Source organism: Lytechinus pictus, chromosome 7, assembly GCF_037042905.1.
Source record: "Lytechinus pictus isolate F3 Inbred chromosome 7, Lp3.0, whole genome shotgun sequence".
Classification (NCBI taxonomy): Eukaryota; Metazoa; Echinodermata; class Echinoidea; order Temnopleuroida; family Toxopneustidae; genus Lytechinus; species Lytechinus pictus.
In genome coordinates this window covers 14,116,048-14,127,088 of record NC_087251.1, presented here as the reverse complement: position 1 = coordinate 14,127,088, position 11,041 = coordinate 14,116,048, and the positions used below count along the sequence as shown (strand labels likewise).

General features: G+C 35.3%; 1 protein-coding gene across 1 annotated transcript; it reads left to right on the top strand.

Moving 5' to 3' along the window:
• The first annotated feature begins 275 nt into the window (after positions 1–275).
• Positions 276–10,660, top strand: LOC129265484 (probable G-protein coupled receptor No9). Its single transcript, XM_054903472.2, has 2 exons — positions 276–2,409; positions 6,338–10,660. Exons 1-2 carry the CDS (start codon positions 1,665–1,667, stop codon positions 6,826–6,828), a joined length of 1,236 nt encoding a protein of 411 aa, XP_054759447.1. The 5' UTR covers positions 276–1,664; the 3' UTR covers positions 6,829–10,660.
• The last annotated feature ends 381 nt before the right edge of the window (positions 10,661–11,041 follow it).

Sequence of the window (11,041 nt, the reverse complement as noted above, 5' to 3'; positions counted from 1 at the left end):
ACAGCTATTGTATCTGATGAACAGCCTTATCTAAAAATGTAATTTTGGATTGTTTGAACTTTGAAGCAGCAGAAATTAATTTGAATACATTTTTTTTTATATCAGACCTACACTGAAAATTCATCTAGAGTGGATATTAAAAGGTTACAAAGTTTAGTCTTTAATATCATTGAAATGGACAATATTATATAAATTCAGGAAAATTGTTCAAACACCCATATGAGTTTGAAATTATAACATGATACAACATGACACTTTACTAATATCTTATCTTGCAGATTTGGGGCTCTATGGTGGAAAATTCTTACTGAAGACAGGCACAATTCTGTCAACGCCAAGACAAATTTACTCTTCATAAAATGACTGACAGACGATCTTCTCAGGCGGAGAAAAAAATGGAATATAAGATGCTTTACTGAATAAATGAAGTATGCAGGGGAGCAGAAGAGGCAAAGGAACACCAAGCAAGTTGAATGGAGTTTATACCATTAGATGTAATTTGACCTCTCAAATTTGTTGGAGGGCAAATTGCTTTTAATGGGATCACATCGCATCAGAAGGCAACAGACCAGAGAAATCGTCCCCCCCTCTCTCTCACTTCAGGGCATGGTGATGTAAGCTTTATCAACATGACTTCATACAAATGATCAGTGATACTCACATGAGACAAGGACTGTACCGGGGATAAATTTAATTCACATGGCCCTATTCTGCTCATTCTCTGTTTTATTCTACAAGGGAGAATATTGATCTCATTGTCTTGCATATACTTGAGTGTTGAAATATGCTGACATTTTTGTTCTTGCAAGCTGTAAAGATCCTCAACAAACAGTCAAGTTTAATAATTTGTTTTTATATTGATTGCACGGATGATGGAACTCTTCAATTTGGCGTCTTTGTGTTATGACATGTTTGGAAATGCATCTTACAAGGTAATTTGAGGCTGCATTTCAAGTGAATTTCTTGCTAAGGAATGAGCATATCCATGTTTGGAGCACGATTTGGCTGGTATGGTAATGTGCTTTGCCACGATTGAATATCTTTGACTCTACAATTATTTAGATGAGGTTATAAAGTGACACTGTTATCGACACCCCAAGCCAATGACAAGATGGGTGATTCTACAGCGTGTCTCAAATTCCTAATGGTAGGCAAAAGAATGTACAAAGACTGCATTTTGGAGCCATTTTGGGTAATCCCACACCCTTCTTGAAAGGAACGCAGACATGCTCCTGCACAAATCTCTCTCATCCATCGTCAATGAGAATGGCCCAATTATTAAGTCTGCTAGAGTAATTCATGCGGATCTCCGTACAACCTGATCGAAATACTGATAAAATTCCATAAAAACAACTCATATTTAGAGAGTAATTGGAATATCAATGAAAACATTGCATGCGTGGAGTGACTCACGTGGCTTTAAAATCTTTATTAAATGACACAAATTTAAGATAAAAGGTAAACTACTCAGGGATTCTCCCAGTGAAAGAGTATAATAAAGCACAGTTTGGAGCAGTCTACATCTCAGATGGTTATTTGAAAATTGTGAAAAGACAACGACAGTCAGGATTCAGGAAAGCATTCTCATGACTGTCACAATGGTTTAAAGCGCCTAGATGAATGAACATTGTGTATCTATAGGATAATAAGGTCACACTTTCAATATGGATGATCTACTAAACTCATCCAATCAACATAATCCTGAATCAGAAAACTTGTTAGGTCCTGCACTAAGCTACACTTTAGGAACCTTGATGATTCTAACAGCAATTGTAACTATCCTAGGAAATCTACTTGTTATAATCATAATCATGAGATCACCTAAGATCCAGACCATTACATCAGGATTCCTGCTCAATCTAGCCATCGCTGATCTCACCACAGGAATCCTCCTACTTCCCTTTGCATCGGCTGTCCATGTTTATCAAGGGTGGATCTACTCCGAAGAATGGTGTGGGATACTGGGATTTGTGTACCTCGTTGTCGGGATCGTCTCAACATGGACTCTGGCGAGTCTGAGCATGGAGCGGTACATTGCCGTCAATCAACCTCTGAAATACCATCAGATGCTTACCAAGTCACGAGTGTGGATCACCATACTCCTGAATTGGGGATTTGCCGTGTTCATGGCAACAGTGCCATTCATGTCCAGCAGCAACTACACTTATCTTCCCACATACGGATTCTGTCTTCCAGACTTCTTTGAAAATGGAGTAGCCTCAATAATCATACTGACAACAGGGATATGCTTTCCGTTTGTAATTATGTGTTTGGCTTATATTTCAATTGGACGTGTGGCATGCACTCAAGCCAGGAGAAAAGTCATAGAGTGTAATGAGGATCACTGTGTCTATGTCACGCCTAAAAACAAGGATTATCGAGCAGCAAAGATACTAGCAGCTTTGGCAGGTAAGATCAGGGCACTGTTTCATGAAGCAACCTTGCGAGTGATATTTACTGTCATATACTGAAATCCTTGCAGCTGAATGGCTGGGAGGATATTTGTTGTGAAAATCACTCGCAAAACTCTTCATGAAATGCTCCTTACTCAACTTTTAAAGGGGTACTCGGGCTAAAATCAAATAAATCTGAATATGTGCAAGAAAATTCAGAGCAAGATGCTAACATTTTATCAAAATCTGATTAACAAGTAAAAAGGTTATATGGTGAGCAAATTTAATTACATGTATATGCATGCTGTCATGAATATGCAATAGGTGGGCTAATGATGTCTGTCAAATCCCCACTTTCCTTTTTCTTTAATATTTCATTAAATGAAATTATTATCATATCATACTATTTTCATACAAGTGTGACCATGATATCTACCTTGTAACAAAATAAGTTGCCAAAATGCCTATTTTACATTTGTCTATTTTCTTTATATTGGAGCTCAATATTTGAATAGATATGTTTTCATAAAACAAATTTTAAAGAATAAGCAGGGATAGGACATCATTGATTGCTCATTGCATATTCATGAAGATATGCATAGAACTGTTTCAATAGAATAATGCAAAATTTTAAAATGTCATTCAACTTGTTATTCCCTGTCCGATTCTTGATTAAATTTCCAGTGTTTTGTTTGTCTCATTTTCTTATATCTATTCAAATTGTATTATTTTCAGCCTGGAGTATCCCTTTAACTACAGTATGAATGTGATTTAAAATGAAACTGATATGATTAAGTAATCTTGAGGTAATACAGGACCAATCTATGGCAATTCTTTGAAAAAATATAAGCAAGAATAAAAAGTCCTTTATTAAATGAGAATTTTCAAAGAGTTCTACAGTGATAATGCAAACATCTTGGTACAAACAGATAATGATATCCAGAATCCCTGATATTCAGCTATATATAGTCTTAATAAATTTTGATACAAGAAAATATCACATGGCAAAATAACTTTGGCAAACAAAAATTTTGAATTTCTTTGAAAATGTTGGGAAAAGGGGTGAGTAGGGAGAAAGTTAGGAGTGAGACGAGCATTAAAAAAAAACCTGGTAATGACCAAAGGGTTTACTTTAGTGAATGATGTTATTAGCTGTGATTACATTATGGTATTTCCAATTCAGCTCAAATTGTTGAAGCGGCAGTGTGTGGATCTTTCATAGTTCACTTGATGAATGCCATTAGACATTATTCAACTACTATAAGTTCATTAATTCATTAGACCTCAATGCTAGAGCAAAGCTACTCACACAAGAGTGAAGATTTAATCTGAACAGAAAACACAACACCATGATGAATGAAGGTTCAGGTGACCTTTCTTCTTATATTAAGGTCATTTTCGTCTTTTTTTTCTTTACATAAAATAGTTTTGTTTTTCATCAACCTGATTTTGCTCAATATCGAGACTCTAGCTTGAGCCTCCCTCCTCAAGAAAATGCTCTAGCATAGAAAGCCCATCAAGACTGGCCTAAAGATGCATTTATCATCTCTTTTCTGGGGTAGAGAGTTAAGGTTTCAAAATGTGTATCAGGAAACTTATGGCAAAATGATGATCAACGCAAAGGTGTTTTGAATATGGAGTTCAAACGCCTTTTCTATGTGTTTGAGCCAGACCTATTGTTCTACAAAATAAGATGAGCACAGATCTGTTTTGAAGCATGCACATGTAGGCACTTCAATCAGATCCATCCATTTCTATTTTCAGAGAAAACGTGTGATGGTCTAAAATCATGAATGAAATTGAGCATTTTTCGAATGAAAAGCCAAGTTCAAACCTACATGTAGAAATGACCCTGTCAATTATATTTTCATAAAAAATCATGTGATATTTGTTCTGAACTGCTACATGGGACAGTTTGTAAAAAGAGATTTAACCAATTGTGCTATAAATGGAAACGGGCTTCATAACACATTTATCTTATCAACCAGAGTACATTACTCATTACCTGCATTTGCTCATTATTGTCGTCAATATTGATAAAAGTGAGTCCTTTATTGGTCGAGTTCACTCACGCCATAATTGTAAAAAGTGAGATATATATGGTAAAGTTCAATATTCAGCAGGGGAGGATTTTATATGATAGTAAAATTTATACTTAGAAACATTTTACTATTTCTTTCTAATAATGAAATAATAGTGTTTCTCAATATAAACAAGTATTCTGATTACCGGTAAAAGAGTTTGTAAATGAAAATAATTTAATCTTAGTCTTAATATTGGCACAAATTAATAACCTACAGTACATTCAAGAATTAAAAATTCTTTATTTATTAAGTTGCTCCCGGATGCTCCCGTTACAAAAAGCTGAACAATCATACAATGGTTTTCATGATTGATTGCATTGATATAAGTGCAATTAATTATAAAAAAAATCAATTGTATATTCAATCACTAAGGTTTGTGTTACAGGGCAATGGTTAAGCAAAATCAGTACAGTGGCTATACAAGATTCAAAACAGAATTCTTATACAACCCAGGTGGGTGTTTCATAAAGCTATCAATTGGTAAGTTACAAGCAACTTTACAACCAACTGGTGATCCTTTCTCAGGAGCAAAATCCCCATCAATTAAAATTTGGTGTTCATAATATACCTCGAAAAATGATCACCAGTCTTTGGTAAAGTTGCTCATAACAATACAAACACCTTTATGAAACACTCACCTGGTAATACTCAACATCACAAGGCAGTTTCCTTGCACCAAGATTCCAAACTGAAAAAAATAACATGCCTGTAAAAGGGGAAAGTTATTTTGCCACATTGTGTGTAAAAGAGATGTTTTTTTATCTTGCCAAAATCACTTGAAACGGCCTATAATCCTGGAAAAAATCAGAAGATATTGAGACAAGAGATGACATAGGACTTTGCCTTCTACCTTCATCCCATGACAATAGTAACCCTTAACCGTCTTACTATCACATGATGAGAAAAGCTAAAGGCTACCACTCAATGGTCCTAAGAGACCTGTGTTTTCCAGGCAATGCATACTGCTATTGATGTGGGGTAACACCAAATTAAATTCATCAGCTCAGAGGGAGATATACAGCGAGGAAGAGCAAACGGTCCCTTTGAGCTTTCGCTCTGCTCCGGTGAGCGATGCCCACTCATTTCACTCTAATGGCTAACAAATCAGCTGCATTAGAGATGCCATGTCCCGTTGCCAGAATGTTATCAAATATAGTGCATCAACAGAAATAAGGGGCAGGTGGAGGACCCATATCTGGACTTACATTGATTGGATTAGTACAGAATGGAACATTCAAATTGACAAATACCATGTATGTGGAAATATAAACTAGATTAATAACTAGCCAGTCACAGATTAAGTCATAATCTTTCGATGCACCTAATGAAATTTCATGACTATTTAACAATCAACTGAGATGAGAAATACAGATGAATTTTGTACACATATTAAATGTAACAATTTTTTAATTTTTTTTTTGCTGCAGTATACATTTGCATCCATATCACCTTGCTGTATATATTCTTGAGGCTTATTCAAGATAATTATTCATATTTTAAGTCGTATCCAATCAGATTTTATTCTTCGATCAGGCAACAGCAGTGTTTTCCTTGGTTATATTTCCATTTTCAGATACCAAAAATATCATTCATACTAAAAAGTGATTTCAATTTTTTCAGAGTTAAAAACTGGATATCTGTATGAATAAAGCATAAAATTGTTATGTCTGTCTCATTTCAAGTTAAAGGATATCAGTGATTATTTCTTTTGAATACTGAGGTAATTGAACGAATGGTACTGATACACCAAATGTTAGAAAAATGAGCTCCCTGCTCAAGGTTATGAAAATTAGTTAACCAGAACTACATGTTCATCAATTTTCCAATAATCAAACTGCATCTTTAATCTTTTTTCCCCAGGTGTATTTGCTATCTGCTGGCTCCCTTTCACTTTCCTGTGTAGCTGGGATACGTCTGGTCAGCACAGTGTACCACCCCTCCTTACATCTGTGGCATTTTGGTTCACATTACTCAGCTCAGCCATCAATCCTTGGCTCTACTCTATCCTAAACCGGACCTTCCGAGCAGCCATGCGACAGCTCGTCATGCAGGCTGTGCACAAGCTACCACTCCTGCGTAACCACTTCCGCGTGGGTCCAGAAGCAGCAGCCACGGCGCAAGGAGGAAACGCTAGTCTCGAGATGACAGAGTGCAGGGACACGCAGGGCAAGGGGAACCGCAGAAGTGGAAGTCAAAAAGAAAATGATGATACGCACACCAACGAAAGGACTACTCATTCCTCAAGCATGTCTAAGAAACAAGTTGAGGAAGGCCAACAAAAGATACAATCATCGCAGCATATCACTGCTGTACAAGCAACAATTGAAGTCGGGGAAACGGCAGAAGTTTAATCATTCCAATAAACCCTAAATGCAGCTTGATAACGACAAGAAAGCAAGGTGATAGTGTCCCATTGAATTCAAATAGTATACAAATAATGAATGTTTATGAGTGCAATGGACAGAATACTTCATGAGGTGAAATATGAAATGATCCATTCAATGAGGCATAGCGAAGTTATATAGATCATTCATTTCATCTTTCAGCGAATGAAGTACTTTGTCCATTGCACGAATGATAAAAACATTCATTATTTGGTTTATGTGACACCTAAAAATAGATTCTTTTTCATACGAAATTTATGAATTTTGATGCAAAATAATTATGTTCATGTAGTGCGATCTCGGTCTGTTTATTGTCGAGTACATACAACATGCACGCTGCATGAATGGATTTACTTGTGGTGCCTGTAGTCTCGGTGCGCGTGCAATGGACAAAATCGTATGGATCCAAAATTGCACAATGAATGGATCCAAAATTGCACAGTTGATGGCGTCATTGTAAAATGGACTGAATGATCGATATCAAACAACCAATCAAATGACAAGGATCTATCTAGGTATCATATAAAATGAATTATTTATTAAACCTCTGACTACTATTAAAATTATGTAATTCCCATAGGCTTTGTACAAGGACAAATGAGTTTCAGTATAGAGACAGGTCGAAAAAAAATTGGCAGACAAAATAGTTAAATCTAAAACTCATACATTCCTCAGGATTAACAGGTGAATCATACAACTGTCATTTTCATCATTTTTATATTTTACTAATTAGAGCATAACTCTTTCAGATCATTACGGAAACTATACCAAGTATTGCACTCTTGAATAAAATAACAAGGTGACTAATCAGGTGCAACTAATATCAATTATCATGTATATTTTTTTTTTTAGTCAAATGCAACTGAAAATAGTATTGATTTAATGAATATTAAAAAAATAAAATATTCTCAAATTATTGTTGCACCTAGTTGATTCTTTCACCTTAAAAGATTTAAATCAATACACACAGTTTTTTTGTTGAGTGCATGAATAAATAAAATGTTTATTGGTGACAGACAATTCAGAAATTATTGAAAGCAGATATCATTTTTATGTGTTAATATCTATCAGATGTGCTGTAAGATTTCTTTTATTTTTCTTCAAATTATACATGTTCTCTCTGACAGTCTCTTAAATTTCCAAATTTTCTTATTCTGTAGCAAATTGTTATACTGTAGTTGTATTTAATAGCAGATTCATCAGCAGCTTCATCTCTTCCTAAATAGCCTACAATTTACTTTTTTGTTCTTTTAAAAAACAAAAAAAGAAAGAATCGGTACAGGATAAAAACTCCAACCCCCTCCCTCTTTCTCTCTCCCTCTCCCCCTCCCTCTCTCTCACCACCTCCCCCCCCCCCCCATCATCTCTCTTATTCTATCTCTTACTTCAGTTAAAGAATACATGAAGAAAACCAGTTATCCTTAACTTGATCACTGCTTGGCCTGATGAATTAATTTCACATGTAACAGAGTCTGTACCCACTCCAGCACAGAACTCTATTCCGTATTTTGCTACAAAATTGATTATGTGTACACTGAACAGAATATCCAATTGCCACTTGACTGTAGATGGTGGTCAATCTCCCTCTCTACACGCAGTGTAATGTCGGAAAAGAACAAACACTTCACCGATTTAATTGCTCCTTTCTTTTATTTTATTTTGTGTCAATGTGGGCTTTCTAAAAATATCGGTCCTCTTCGCATGTAATTGCAAGACCAGCTTAGCCAGGGCCATATAATAGACCATTATCCACATCTAAGTTTTAAAGTCAATTACATACTGTCCTCATACATATGATTTATATCAACCTCGCCGGCTATGCCTGCCGTCTATATGATTTATTCTGAGAAAAAAGTGAGATGCAAAAGATAGGGATCGTGGTTTTAATAAATCTGACTAAATATCAGTATATTTCTTGTGAATAATCATGATCAATAGGGTTGAGCACTGTACAGTATGATGTTTGGATTCAGTGACTTTGCACTTGCTCTAGCAACAATGGCTGCTTTCAAGTTCAAGTTTGGTGTTGAGTTTTTGGTGAAGGCATTGGGCCTATTGTCACATCAGCACAGGACCAAACTTAAAAATGATGCTGGTGGTTGGATGAACTTCACTACATGTAGGTGTTGAGCTACATGTAAGGTCCACTATGTGATTTTGATTTGTAATTTTGATTATTTTTCTAAGATTTTGAAGCGCATGAATGTAATCTAAATTGTGCAACATTGACGCCAGCACTTACAGTACACTGAATTTGAAATCACCCAATTTCTCCTGCAGTTTGATCTTTGAGCTTCAAAATTATTAAAGATTCTCAAATCATCCTGGAACAACTTGCCAATAACATCATTAATTAATGTAGGGAGTATAGAATCTTTTCTTTCAAGACATCTTACATTGTCCTTATGAAATGGAGTGACAAATGCAATTCTGTACTTTTGAAACAGAAAGTAAAATCTTGTTTGCATATCAAAATTAACAGTACATTACCATGTATGCTTAATGAGCTATTAAAACGGTTTGGTAAAAAGTCTGAACAAATATATCCTAACACAATGTTAATGAATGCACATAATAACAATATCAGAGTTCAGGAGTCCCAGTGCACATTTTCATTCTTTGTGGCCTGTTACTGACAGGGTGATGAGCCTGTATTTTTAATGATTTTTTCAAGAAATTTTTAAGATTTATCCAGTAGAGGGTAGATTCAAGAAGTTACCATTAAGAGATGTTTGGACAGGCTGACAGGGCAACTATTAAAATTCCAAGTTTAATGGACTGACACCTACATGCATCAGAGGACTTATTCACTGAGCTTTGTTTCCTTTTACTATATATATATGTACATGGTAATGATAATCTGGATTTCCAAGCACCATTTACCTAGAAATAATCTATCCCAAGGCACAGTATTATCATTACCCCGACTTTAGCTCAAGCTGCTGTTTTCAGAGCTCAGCACATTCAAGGATTTAATCCTGCCGAATTCACCTCACCTAGGAGCCGTTTCATAAAGCTGCACATATTAAAGTTAAAAATGAATTCATGCACGACTGGTGACCATTTCTTTGGCTAAATAATATATCTGTATGTAGCTAGTCATGCATAAAATCGTGAGTAACATTACAAACAGCTTTATGAAACACCCACCTGGGTTGAGTGCAGCAAAATATGGGTAAAAACACACCGTGGCTGGGATTCAAGTCCACGACCCTCTGATTGAAAGAACCAAAGATGCCCCCACGTATGACGTATGCACATATCTAAACATTACAGCATTAAATAAGGCTATGTTATATCTGCATCATGTCTGAACAAATATGCCATACATCAACTTGCAAGTCGAAGTACATGTCTATTTCTCAAGGTACATGTACATGCATAGCAGATTATATCCTAATGTGAAAGCTCCTAGAAATAAACAAATTGCATATATGTACAACTTAACTCATAAAAAGACAAATGTATTTTGAATAATATGATTATTTGGCCAAATTTCTGATTACCAGTACAAAAAAAAATAGTTTTTATAACTTTCAATGTCAATAAGTGAATGAAATCAACCAAGCATCTAAATGCTTTACATGACCTCATTAGTTTCCCTTCTCTCTACTGGCCCTCACACTTTTTTTGTTTATCTAATTTTTGCATTTTTATTCAATGCAGATTGTAATTTGTTTATGTCAGTGGTTGTATGCTTGTTATTCATTATTCAGAGGTTAACAAGGTTGTAAAAATGATGACTGATACTGAATTTTTTCATGTGAAGTATTAAAATAGCTGGAAATTTTTCAATAGCACATATAATGACTTTTTTAATTACTTCTATCTTGATTATAATGGAATGACGAATCTAAATCTAGCATGAACCAAATGTGACTGAACATGGAGATAATGAAAGAGGAGAAATGAGGACAGATTGCAATGATACAGAGAAAAGTTTGGTTAAGAGAGGGAGAGGAAAGGGTAAGGGAAAGCGAGAGAGAAAAAGAAAGAGGGAGAGAAAGAAATAGAGAATGAGAGAGTAAAAAGAGCAAGAGAGAATTAGAGAGTAGAAACAAGACAGAATGAGAGAGTAGAAAAGAAAAAAGGAGGTGAACATTATGGATCTGAGGAAAACAGAGGAAGAGAAAGAGAGATTGGAAACATACATGTAAACAGATATTAAAAGAAAAGGGCC

Excerpts from the sequence above, each read along its gene's own strand:
- LOC129265484 (XM_054903472.2), top strand. The coding sequence starts at position 1,665 with ATGGATGATCTACTAAACTCATCCAATCAACATAATCCTGAATCAGAA. Across the intron at positions 2,410-6,337 it reads GATACTAGCAGCTTTGGCAG|GTGTATTTGCTATCTGCTGG; the intron begins GTAAGATCAGGG and ends TTTTTTCCCCAG.